The 13,471-nt window shown below is 40.6% G+C and overlaps 1 protein-coding gene across 1 annotated transcript in view; it reads right to left on the reverse strand.

The window, feature by feature from the left end:
* The window catches only part of MYPN (myopalladin), a 42,961-nt gene extending 30,105 nt beyond the window's left edge, over window positions 1-12,856 (reverse strand). The window contains exons 1-4 of the mRNA XM_053983389.1: window positions 11,919-12,856; window positions 4,842-5,017; window positions 3,293-3,344; window positions 1,127-1,274 (exon numbers count right to left, since the gene is read on the reverse strand). Of these exons, the coding sequence (XP_053839364.1) occupies window positions 1,127-1,274; window positions 3,293-3,344; window positions 4,842-5,017; window positions 11,919-12,856 (1,314 nt within the window). The remainder of the gene's footprint in view (window positions 1-1,126; window positions 1,275-3,292; window positions 3,345-4,841; window positions 5,018-11,918) is intronic.
* Window positions 12,857-13,471: the final 615 nt, after the last annotated feature.

Here is a 13,471-nt window from a genome sequence, read left to right on the forward strand (position 1 = left end):
GCGGGATAAGGAATGCACCCGGATCCCGTGCGGGATAAGGAATGCACCCGGATCCCGTGCGGGATAAGGGAACGCTCCCGGATCCCGTGTGGGATAAGGGAACGCACCCGGATCCCGTGCGGGATAAGGAATGCTCCTGGATCCCGTGCGGGATAAGGAATGCACCCAGATCCCGTGCGGGATAAGGAATGCACCCGGATCCCGTGAGGGATAAGGAACGCACCCGGATCCCGTGTGGGATAAGGAATGCACCCGGATGCCGTGCGGGATAGGGAATGCACCCGGATCCCGTGCGGGATAAGGAATGCACCCGGATCCCGTGCGGGATAAGGGAACGCACCCGGATCCCGTGCGGGATAAGGGAATGCACCCGGATCCCGTGCGGGATAAGGGAATGCTCCCGGATCCCGTGCGGGATAAGGAATGCACTGGATCCCGTGCGGGATAAGGGAATGCACCCGGATCCCGTGTGGGATAAGGAATGCACCCGGATCCCGTGCGGGATAAGGAATGCAACCGGATCCCGTGCGGGATAAGGGAATGCACCCGGATCCCGTGCGGGATAAGGAATGCAACCGGATCCCGTGCGGGGTAAGGAATGCACCCGGATCCCGTGCGGGATAAGGGAATGCACCCGGATCCCGTGCGGGCTGAGGAATGCACCCGGATGCCGTGCGGGATAAGGAATGCAACCGGATCCCGTGTGGGATAAGGGAATGCACCCGGATCCCGTGCGGGATAAGGGAATGCACCCGGATCCCGTGCGGGATAAGGAATGCACCCGGATTTCCTGCGGGATAAGGGAATGCACCCGGATCCCGTGCGGGATAAGGGAATGCTCCCGGATCCCGTGCGGCCCCAGAGCTGCGGGATCCCACGGATTCCCAGGGCTGGCCGAGCCTCCTGCTCCTCCTGCAGCCGCGGGAGGAAGGTGCGCTGCCCTTGGCCGGGTTCCTGGGAGGCAGGGCCTCTCCTCTGTGAGCTGGATGGCCGCCAGGCTCAGAGCTGCAGTTCAACAGCAAAGCAAATGCTAGAAAATTTGGGGTTTCAGTCACAAACTGTAGAAGAAAGACTTTATTAAGTGCTTGTTTTTAGTCCTTGAAATTCACCATGGTGTCCCCCCTACCTGGTTAACTGGTGTTGACACAGTCTGGACAAGTACAGACACGGGCTGAACCTCAGCTGATGGTGCCTTGGCGGTTTCTTGATGCTTGGGTGCAGTTCTGACAGCAGGAGATGCTGCATTCACAGAGCTGTTGGCTGGCTTTGGTTTGCTGTGAAATATTAACCAAGAACAAGTTCTCTAACTCGAAGCTAGAGCTCTGTGTGTGTCCCTAAGTCACATCTGTCTCAGTTACATGTCAACCCCAGCCTCACTGCTGGGACTGAATTCCTCTTGTACTCCTAGGTAAAGCTGCATTTGGTACGTCAGCCTGCATTCCTGGCCACTCTAAGATCTCACACTTGGTTCAGCCACACCAAGAAATGGCCTGGAGTAACCCAACTGTGGCTGTTACCAGCTCAGAGCAGCACGAGAAAGCAAAGCTGCTTTCACAGAGGACACTGCTAGTTTCTATTTTCTCAAGAGTTGGGCCTCTAAGGTAATGCAAATACCATGGTTTGCTTGGATACAGATTCAATAATTAATTGCTGAAAAATAAAAAAGAGACATGCTTTCTGACCAACATATCATCAATTTTGCTAGTGTACAGATTGACACCTGTTCACTTTGTAAACACCTGTGGTTGTTTATATATGGAAATACAAGAGTTGACCCTTTTTAATTTTATTGCTAAGTGAAATAATGCAGACAGTGAACAGTTTGAGATCTCTCCAGGAAAACTAGCCTTCAAAATAGAGGATGCTTTACTCAGAGTGAAGGTACAACTGTTGTGATCACTGATTTCTCTTTTGAACTTTTTTTAGCACCTGTTCTCATATTAACTTCCTTTAGTTACAGGTGTTCAGATTGGTGTGATGGCAGTTGGAAGCTAAGCAGAAATGAAGACATTCTTATTGCATCCAAACCTGGTCTTTCATTATGTGATCATTTGAGGACATCCTCCTATGATGTCAGAGCAGCATTCTGAGAATAAAATCACCTCACAGTTTGATGAGGTAAGTGATTTAGAGATACCATCAAGTGACCAGAATCATGGTCAACCCTACATTGACACCTAATGAGATGAATGTGAAAAAAAAAATGCCTGTGACATTTGGACAAGCTTGAGCTAGAATGGAAAACTTCACAATTCATCCCAAGCTGATTAGCAGTATATCCCAAGTCTGAGACTTTCTTAACCTTAAGTTTTATAAAACCCCTAACATTTATTAAAGTCCATAAACCAATCCCATCTGGAGTACTTTATGACCTTGAAGTTTAAATTGCATACAACAGGATTTGCTGTCAGCCTGAGGTCTTCAGTCAAATACACTGCAAATGTCTTGTCTTTGCATTTTAAAAACTGGCATTTGTAATGATTGTAATTCCCCTTAGTGGTGGAAAAACCAACAGGGTGCATAAATCTATCTGATTAGGGCCTCTTTTATCAAGCGTTGCTTGCTTTTGATGTTGAATCTGTGCATACAAAGGAGTTCAAAATAAAAGACTGATTATTTCTGTTTTCAACTAGTCTGACTCCCTTTCTAGTTAATAGAAGGACTTTGATTCTGAAAGATTTTTAACAGCATTGGATCAGGTTCTAAATCATCAGGGGATGGATTTCATTTAGGAAAAATAAATAAATGAATAAATAAATATTTCCCAGATTTTAGATTACATCTGACATATTTTCTCTTTAAGTAGTATTTTATACCATCACTTTAGTTCACTCTAGTGCACATATATTAATTTCTTTACCTTAAATCTGAATAATCAATCTCTACCTATATTCTGCCAAAAACCTTGTGTATTTTCATGTGAGAAACTGTACTGCATTCTTTGTCCACGTCAGACACTTAAATCAGCATTTAAGCTGGATCTAGTCAAATGGCTTTTGTTTTAGTAAATTAATTTTAGAATTTCAATCTTTATGGTAACATATTTCCTTTTATATTAATATTTAATATTAAAATTTCAATTCTTAATCCAAAGTTGAGGACACAAAAGCAAACAAATGTTTGTTCCATACTATTTGTAAAGCAAACAAGTGCACAAACAAAACCCAACCCACCAATCCAAACTAATCCTAAACAGAATGATAATGTCTTGGAAGCTGCAAACTGAAATGTCTGCACTTGTGGGTTTTTTAACTATAAGAAATATGGAAGGTGTAATTGATTTTAAACTTACTGATCCATTTCGTCTTTGATGATTTCACCTTCAGAGTCAGAAGAAGAGATGCCTGTGGAAAAAAAAAAATCATTTAGCAGAGGGCTTTTGAGTTTCTCTCTGAATGATACAAACCTTTATTCAGATTTCCTGTAGAGCACTCTGTGGGTATGTATTATAAAGCTGTGCCCAGAGCAAAGATCCCATTGCAGGAGAAGTGAACCACGTTCCACACTGTGCAAGATGCAGGGCTGCTGTTGGGATGAGGCAGATTTGGGAGGAGGTGCAGCTGAAGTAAGGAGAACAACATCCAAGAGTGAATGAGTACCTGGGTGTTCCTTGGGTTCTTTTTCAAATGCCACTATGATTTAGTCCGTATTTGTTGTGAATCAAGTAGGAGCTTTCTTCTCTCAGACACCTGATACTATCAGATTTAAAGGAAAAAGAGAGACCTGGAATTGTAGCTGTGATTCTCCAGCTAGTGCCTCGTACCACGATGTGAAGAAGATACTCGCTCTTTACTAACTGCTGTCAGTTACTGAGACATTTTACACTTCTGATTCTGCCTTCACTGTGTTGGAATTTGCATTTTCTCTGCAGTTCCTGCCAGTGAGCATCTCCATCAGCCATGGCTCCCATCCAACACCCACTCAGCTGGGTAAAAGCAGACCTTGGCCCCTGCCTCGAGAGCTTGTAAATGCCTGCCAAGCACAGACATCTCCCACTGATGTCAGGGGCAGTGCAGATATTGAAAAAGGATTTGTCCTTTCACTGTCAAATTAGAGTTGTGGAAGAAGAATAACAGCAGAATGAAATTCATCTTTTGGGCAGTGCTTTAATTTATGAATGGCCCCACTGTGCTCAGTGATGGTGCTCACAGTATGCTTCTCTGAGAGAAAAACAAAAAAAATTCCTATGTGTTTATTTTAACTTTATAGTCATACTAGCACAATAATGGATTCAATCTCAAATCTCACCCAAGAAAGTCTAAAAAAGAAATATAATAAATAGACCACTCTTAGGCCTACTAGGTACAGTAAAAAGCATAAGAAGAAAGAAAAGACACCTAAATCTGCAAATATATATTCTGTTTGATTTACAGCATCTCCTGGGCATGTAGAATATAAAATTGATGGCATATTTATTTTGATTACAAGGTCCCAAGAAAGAGTTAAGAGGAAGCTGTCCTACATTCAATTCATAATAATGATGTAGGGAAAAGGGATTATTAAGAATTAGACACCAAGTTTAGTTTCTTACACTTCTGTAGAGTTCCACAGACAAAAAAAATATAAGATAGTTTCAGAATCTGAATATTTTTAGACTTTGATCTTGCAGTGAGATATAAAATCTCTGGGAAGTAACACAAAATGTAAGGGCTGGTCCCTTGTCTGAAGAGTGTTTTACAGGAAAATAATAATGATATTAGTAATGATGGAAAGTGTTGACTCCTGCTATGGTTTTTTTTTTTTATGACAAAACTATCACAGTTAGCAAAGAAGATACATAATTATATCTTAATCCTGTGTCCAGTTTCAACCATCAGTTTCTGCAACACTTGTAACATTACCTTCTATGTAAATCTCTGCAGAAGTGGAGTCTGTCCCATAGATGTTGGAAGCAAAGCACGAGTAACGCCCCGTGTCCTCCTCAAAAGCTTCCACAATGATCAGAGAGTGTCGGTCACCTGTCTGGATAATTTGAATGTCGGGTGAGTTTTCAAGCTCCTTCCCCTCACAGTACCACCTGCAGGGCAAAAAGAAATTGTTTTTCAATGCAAACAAGTTGATGACTAGGATGATAATGTTTGAAGTCTTTCTGGTGATAAAATTGGTAGGTTTAGCCTGAAGATTCTGACAAAGTACTGCAGGTGAGTGTTGAATCAACAGTCATAGGAATAAAATATGGATGATTTTCATAATAGTCAATAAAGAGTAAAAGAGCTCTGAATTTGGAACACTGTCAATCCAGCTCTGAATTTCTCTTGAGGTTCAGTCAGGTCTGTGTAGTGGCTTAATGTGCAGCAAAAACCACCCAACTCTAAGTTAACAAATATCCCTCAAACTTGTGTTTCTTAAGTACATGATAATTCAGAATGTGACTGAAATTTGTCTTTGTTTTGTCATATATTTAACACAATCTGCTCTTCAGAAAAGTTGGCAGAAGTGTATCACAAGGTAAGAGAGTTGATCTATTACAATAGGTACTTCCACACAGAAACAGCTGCACTTGGAATGCTGTTCTGCACAATATTGCTGTGTTCCTCTTTAGACACTGCTACATATCCAAGAATCTGATAGGCCCTCTAGAGCTTTCACACTCTCATCTCTGGCATTCCTAAGTCCCTCAGTGTTCAGAAGGGTCGTTTCAGTGGAAAATGCAGGAATCTGCACAAAAGGAAAGCAGCACCTTCACAGAGAGCTCTACAGGACGTGCCACTGGCAGTAACCACCAGCTCACTCTGAGCTGGCAGAGGGGAGAGCAGGACTGATGGATGCTGGCCACAAGGCAGAACAGAAGCACACAAAGCAGGTGGGTCTGCAGAAACAGATTCCAATTAAATCTAGGCTTTATAAAGAAAATGTAGTGTTGTGTATCAAGATCCAGAGTTAAATGTTTGAGATAATATTCAGAAGTACCTGTAATTATAGATAACTAGCTAAATTTGAAAAGCCAAACTTAACTGCATTCATCTTCACTGTAACTTTTCTTATGAAGATTGATAGATGGATAGATAGACATAAAATGCCACTAAAGCATTTGTATTTTCTTACTGTGACTTCTTAATTACATGTGATTAGCTACTGCATCTTCTGCATGTGAGGGTGAGAGCTGTCATACTGGCAATATTTTTTATTCAATTGACTTTTAAAAAATTAGTAATCATTTAATCTGTCTTTTATGGTAAGTTGGTGAAAGAACCTGTCAACATTTGACTGGTACTACAGAAGATAAGATTGTTGTGGAAAGGATAAGGATAGGTTTTGAAGTAAGAAGTTGTAATAATTAATATCTTCTGTCTTACACTATAAGGTACTTCAATACATTTCTATCTCAGATATTTTAGAAAAACATGAATAAATAATTTTTTTTGATCACGCATTTTGTGCTACAAATTAAGCATGAAGAAAGCCCCAGATTAATATATTAAAAAGAAAAAAAAAAATCTCTAAGCAGTCCATATGAGCAGAAACCCAGACTAGAACAGAAGAACACAAGTATAATACAGAATTGAGGAAGGAGCCTCAAGGGGTCTCTGAGGTATGGAGGAATACAGATCTAGCATTTAACTGCTGATTCTGTAGCTGAGCAGAAGAGAAGTTGGAGAGCCAGCTGTGCTCTCACAAAAGGGAGCAGTAACAGCAGCACAAATCCAAGGATGCCAGGTGAGCTGGCACATGTGGAAAGATGAGGAAGGAGCCCCTGGGTGTTGTGGCTCAGGTCACAGATCCACCTAACCCAGCACACTCTCCTGACAGTGGCCCAAAGCACACACTGAGGGGAGGGTGTAAGAACAGAGTGAACATATACATGTGTGTATATTCACTTATTGCTCTGGAGTGTGTAACCAGAAGTTAAAGAAACTCCTTTCCCAAGGTGTGAAGCAGCACTTAAAAATAATTCTAAAAATGTGAAATCACTGGTCTTAAAATCATAATTTATAACGTACCTCTCCATTTAAGGATTTCACGATCACAGTACCACTATCATTATTTTCCAATAGATTAGACTGTATGGTTCCTTGCTAGCATTTATTTTGAAAATACTAATCTTCATTTATGTTATCTTTATTTTGAAACTATTGGCTTGTGTTTCCATTTAAAATATATTTCCTTTAAAAATAATTATCTGTCTCCCATCTTCAGTTTGACTTTTAGTGGTCATATTCTGTCATAGATCTGTCAGATCCTCTAAAACAAAACTCTTCAAACAGTAGAAACAGCTACATCTATTTTAAACTATGCCCATAATGGAATTGCCCAAATCTGGAATTTTTACTACTAATACTTGGATACAAAGGAGTTTTTTTTGGTCTGGCTCCCCAGAAGTGAATATCACATTTTCTTTTCTGTTCAGTGCTGTCCTCACACATGTGTAGATACAGACACCATAGCTCGTAGTTGGCATCCAGAACACAAACCTCCAGTGCCTGGGATAGATAAACAAGGAGCAAATAGAGGAAATGTTTAGCATTTAGGGAGAAGTATGGTAATGTGCATTACAGGGTTGATTGAAAATATCCTTTGACAATTATTAGTGCCTTTTCAAGGTCCAGACTTGGGAATTATAGAGGATTCCTGTGATACTGAAGGGAGAATTTTTTAAAATTCTATTTACATTATGGTTTATTCTACTGCTGTTCTCAAGAACTGCAGTTAGTGATCACTGAAAATGGTCACATTATCGGGAGAGAAGGTTCATGCAGTTGTATGACTACAGGCACAAATTTGGTATGTGAATGTACAAGTTGCCTTTTAGGTGTGTAATTCATGTAGGCAACTGTGTACTTTGGGACATGAGTCATGGCACTTACTCATGTCTTTTTATATACCTACCCCATGCCTCTTCCTTATATTGTAGCCTTGTTTGAGCATGTGAGCCTTAGCAGATATGAAGAAGCATTCAAGAGAATAGCCATGCTCTAGAATTTGATTTCATTTCCAGCAGCATCTTTTCAGAGCATTAAAATATCTTGCATAGTACAGTGTTATTATATTTTTGTGTCCATTTAAATGTGCTTCCTTACTGGCGTGGCACATTGGGCAAAGCACGTTACGCAAAATGCTGTGATATAATTGCCATTAAGGTAGAACTCACTGTGTTACTGATCAGCTTTTCCAATTAACCTGTTGTGTTTGTGCAGAGTTAAGTGTGTATCATACTTTTGTGAGGCACAATTTAGTTTTCCTATAAACAACTTTTAAAACACCATGTAATCTTTACATTTCTCTTATTAGTATAGAAGTATTGTATTCCTTAAGTAGACTCAAACTGTAAAGCAGGATTGAGTTAATTGGGGTTTTTTGCATTTATTTTTTCCTTCGGTTAGTCCCAAATTTGCAGCATCAGTATTTTAAAACTTCAGGAATAAACTCCTGTTTCAAACCTGTGTTTAGTTCTCTATGCATTGTGTTCTGTAGTCACTCTTTTCAGCAGAATGTTCAAGTATTTTAAGATTAAGTTGGAAAAAGGAGCATGTTGTGTGAATGTTGTCTTGTTGTAATGCTTATAAATCAAAACCAATGGTCTCCTGTGAAGTTAATCTTCATGGAAAACGTTGGTATGGTGTATCTACTCCTTCTTTGTTCAGATTTGATTTTATACTTACCATGAAAACATCGTACGTGGTAGCAATGAAATGTCAGCTCCAGGGGAGTTCTGACATTGAGATACGTGGCATGGCTGAAGTAGCAATACTCTGCCACTGACATTTCATTCCTGCCATGGATTGCAGTGAGAGCTTCCTCATGCAAGGGAGATTCACATTTAGCACAGGCAATGTCATCCCCTGTGCCAAATTCATCCTAGATCTTAATCCATTGACTTGACTGGAGTTGAATGTAAGAGAAGTTTGGCTGTAGACTGAGCACTGAAACAGAGAAATGCTTTCATTTGGCAGCCAGGAAGAAAAATCTTAATTAATCTTGCAGAGTTTGAGTTTCTAAAAATCTGTGATTAGTTGGAGGTCTGGTCTGCTCAAACAAAGCAGCATAAAATGCAGCTTTTAGGCTTTGTATGCCTATGTTAAAGAATGTTTTCATGGAAACCTTATGACATACAGCCTGTTTTTAGAACATTAAATCCTCATGACACTTCCAGCATAGCTGTGTATGCCAAACCATGCAATGTGATTCATCAGTAAAATTAACCTAAGAGTGATGTGCCAAACAGTTTGGAAAAATGTAGACACCTCTGAACTTGAGGGAAAAAGGAGTGCTCTCCTCACAGAGGGGAGTAAATGTCACACCTACCATTACTCATAGAGAAGCAGAGCTCTAGAAGGAAGCATGAGAAGGAGGTCATCAAACACTTTGGAAATACACCACACATTTCTCTCAAAGGTTTGTTTCTAACCCACAGTGCAGTCAGAGCAAAGCAATCAGCAGGAATTGTAGTAGTGCTCTTTAATTGCCAGCTAAGGTGTGAGCCAGCGGAGGCACACATCCTGTGGTATCAGTCTTCAGCTGCTGACACTGAAAAATGAGTCACTTCTCACACAAAGTTCTAGATAGGCTGGCCAAACGAGCTTCCTCTGAATTGTGGGCTTGTTACATTAAGGCTGAGTTACCTTTAAAAACAATTGGGCAGGTCTTTCTCAGTTTTAGCTTTCCATGTCCAGGTGTTTCAGATCAGTTCCCCATTTCTTCTCTTGCTCCACCATCCAGTTTTCTTTCCCTCAGTGAGCCCTGGTGCTGGATGGTTACGTACCACTCCTGTAATGCTTTATCGTTGCCATGGTTTGGTAATTTGATAAATAATCAAAATGGTATTTTGGCCCTGATCCATCACGAACGTCATTTACACCATCTTTTACATTAATTTGGTTTGGTACTGTCTTGCTTTCAAACATGGTATCTGCCCTTCATATTTTCCAGTCCTTTCTGTCCCTGTGATCGGCTCCTTTCTAAATCTCCTGTCTCTAATTTCTCTCTTGTAATCCCCATTACATCAGTTTAACCATCAGACTGCTCCTAGTGTTGACTGATTAACTGCATTACAGAGCTTGCTGAATCCTGTTCTTGTTTCACAATGCTCTGGGTTCCCACAGTATGACTTCCACTTTGTAATTGTATCTAATATATGCATTGTAAGTCATTGGGATCCCTTTCTGTGGTTAAGAAGTCCATTTCAAGTCAAAGGTCATTAAATTTTCTTTCATCAGTTGATACCTTGGCAGTTGGTCCTTTCCTGGGACTGCTGATTTTTTAATTCCTTTTACCTATCTATTACAATCCTTCTGTCCTTGCCCAGCTCCACAGACACTGAACTAACTCACCATAAACCTTGGAAAACTCTTACCCTCCAAGCAAGACATTTGGCAATTCCGAGCACAGTTTCACAGTCCCACAGCTATGGCCAGCAAGATGCCTCCTTCACTCTTTTGGAAGCTCTGCACAGCAGATCAAAGATAAGCACTATTTTTAGGGAGAAAATGCTGCATCCTTCTGGTCCCCATGATTAATGGTACACAAACCCCAAAGTGCATTCTGCTTTCTGTTTTCCTTGTGCTGTAGCAGTGACTAATAAGGCCACGATACATGGAAGCATGTGAATATTTATCACTCAGTCAAGTGACAATTTTTGCACCTCTCTTAGTGTTACTTCTGCACAGTGGTGGAGTTGAAAGAATCTTGGATGAACATGACAAAGTTTTGTTAATAAATAATTATGGTCAGGAAACTCTTCAAGGAGCTAACACTCCCAGCTTTCTCCTTAATATAGCATGTACATACACACACAAACACAAGGGACAGAGAGTTCAGAGTTCTCCCCCTTGTGACTTCGCTTTTATTTTTTTAGTTAAAATTGTGAAAATGAAAGCTGAGCCTGATCTTTTTCTTGAGCTGTAACTGCTTGGGACTAACTTTCTTCTTTCTCCCTGTCCCTCATTTCCTATATCTGGTGGATGCTTATTCTACAGAAGTGTAGTAGCTCTTGTATTGAATGGCATTCACATAAGTAGCTTATTTAATTAATCAAAATTACCAAAATCAAATGTTGAAATAGAAATTTCAACTAAAAAGCTTCAGTTTTGTTGGGGCACAAATGGACCCAAGTTACAAAGCTATCCATCATCCATTTCTGTGGAATCAAGTGGTTCCTGAATTGGGTGTACAGGCATTCTGGTCATCCCTGGATATCTGTAGGATGAGCCATCATTCCTGGGTTCTCCAATCTGCCCTTGCAAGCCTTCAGTGACTTTAGAGTGTCAGCTTCTAATTCTGGAGGTTGTTAAACACCTAAACTTGGATGACATGAGCACCTTGTCACTTTTATGTATGTCAACAGCACAAACATGACTGCTGCTATAAGGACAGTGTTGTGGCCTTCTGGAAAAACACCTGAATTGAACCTTGTGTGTTGGAGTACAGTCTGTGAACAAGCAATTCTGTTCTGAATATGAAGAAAGCCAGATTGAGTTTGTGTACAGGTTCAGATACATAAGGGAAGATGATTTCACTTCTTGTCTTTGCGTTATAAGCTATGACTGATAAAAGGGGGAAAAATAATTTCTCACTTCTACTAACATTTTTATTATCCAAAGGATTTATCAAGGCAAGTGCCTGGAGAAATAAGCAAAAGAAGCATTCGGAGTCTTGCTTTATAAGCAAGAGAAGTGTTCAGAGAGTGTTGCTAGTATCTAGGGGATGATATTTCCCGTTTGTTTTCTGTTTAAAAAAAACCCTGAATTTCTGGCACTGTTTTTTCTTTTAGTCAGACTCCTATATGAGTTTATGGGCTGAACACACTCCAACATTTGTAATGGCATAAGCTCCACCAAAGGAATGCCTCAAAACTGTTAATTAGAGCAGTGAGTTTAGGCTGAAGCATAGTAGAAATAATATTCTTCCCAAACAAGGTATTTCCCACCTGCACACACCTACCATTACAGAAATACAAAATGACAAGTGCAGAATATGTTTACCTGACTTCAGGTGCTGGGATTCCTACCACAATGCAGTCCAATTGCACTTTGGATCCTTCAGGAACTTCCCTGCTCTTCAGTTTTTGTGTAAAGCGTGGTGGCTGTCCAATGGGCTCATCAGAATATACAGATGCAGATTCTGACTCTGTTTTCAGCTCTGCACTTGTTAATTGACTGAGAGATTCCAGGTTTGCTGCCTGTTGATCGTCTGTTTGTTCAAAAGTTTTCTCTGCTTTGTTTTCCAAGTCTTGAGGTGTTGGAATGGAAAGCCTTTCTCTGTTTTCTGACGTGAGAGACAGGCTAGAGCTACCTTTTTGAGCAGACTTGTTCTTAGAATCAATTTTGCTCTTGTAGTTTTTGCACGTTCGGGGTCGTATTCTTTCAGAATTGTGAGCTTTGAAAAGTGAGGAGAGCTCCTCAATGAAATCTGCTGCCTTGTTTAGGAATTCCTTTTTGGATTCTGATTCAGAAGGCAGGTGGTGTTTCTTTAGATCTTGAGAGCTCCCTTTGGACCCCTTTGTATTTCTGACATGTTCCTGACAAAAGTTGGAGTGCAGGCCATTGTCTGACGTTTTCAGAGCTGTAGACTGGGCCATTTGTTTGTGTTTTCCCGTGTTGTTCAGCTGATCTGGGGGGCACTGTGAATGTGCCTGAAGCTCATCCTGTTTAGTTTCCAGTGGATTCTGATCAATAGCTTGTCTTGCCAGGTTTACACTTTCATCAAGCTCTTCTTGGCTCAGAAAGGCAGACAGATCTGGGAGGTCATCCTGGGCAGCTACCTCATCTGAATCACCAGAAGCATTGCCATAGTGGAAATTATGAGAAACTGGCTCTGATCTGCTTCTTTCACTCTTCCCTTGGCGCTTAGTTTCTGCTAAATAACTCTCTCTCAGAAGCTGAGATATTGAAGTTGAGGTTTCTAAACTGTCGTCTTGCATGCTGCCAACAGAAAGGACAAACAGGACCACGCCTTATCAATAGCAATTTTTTGATTGAACACAATGACAGGCTTCTGAAAAGCAGAACACAACATTTTCAAACTGCATCTGTGTACTTGCAATACTTGCAGCATAAGGATGGCCTTGTGTTAAATGCCTGCTTCTGCACATCCTGCCAGACACTGCTGCCTTTACCCAGTAAAGTTCATCTTTCATCACTTTCTACTGTCAGTAGCCTCACAAAAAGTAACTGAGAGTGTGGTATTTCCTACTCTGTTCAAGGCAAAACTTCAACTACAGAGCTACTGAGCTTCAATGTCAAATCATCATTGCTGACGTGTGTTTCTTAGCTAAGAAACAATCTCATCAGATTAGATTAAGTGATGGATATTTCAGGGACTGAAAGTTGTTGAGAGTAACAGTACTTTAAAGTGAAGCAAATTTAGCTTGAAAAGCACTGAAGTAGTAAGTAAATGAACCCTCAAAATCATAAGAAGGATGTGAGGAGGAAGGAAAAAGAACTAAAATATTCTATAATGACAATTTTTCATGCATTGTAAGAAGCTATAATGGGGCTAAATGTTCCACAGCTTCTTAAATCCAGCATTAATTCTA

Source organism: Vidua macroura, chromosome 8 (genome assembly GCF_024509145.1).
Source record: "Vidua macroura isolate BioBank_ID:100142 chromosome 8, ASM2450914v1, whole genome shotgun sequence".
In the NCBI taxonomy this organism is placed as follows: domain Eukaryota; kingdom Metazoa; phylum Chordata; class Aves; order Passeriformes; family Viduidae; genus Vidua; species Vidua macroura.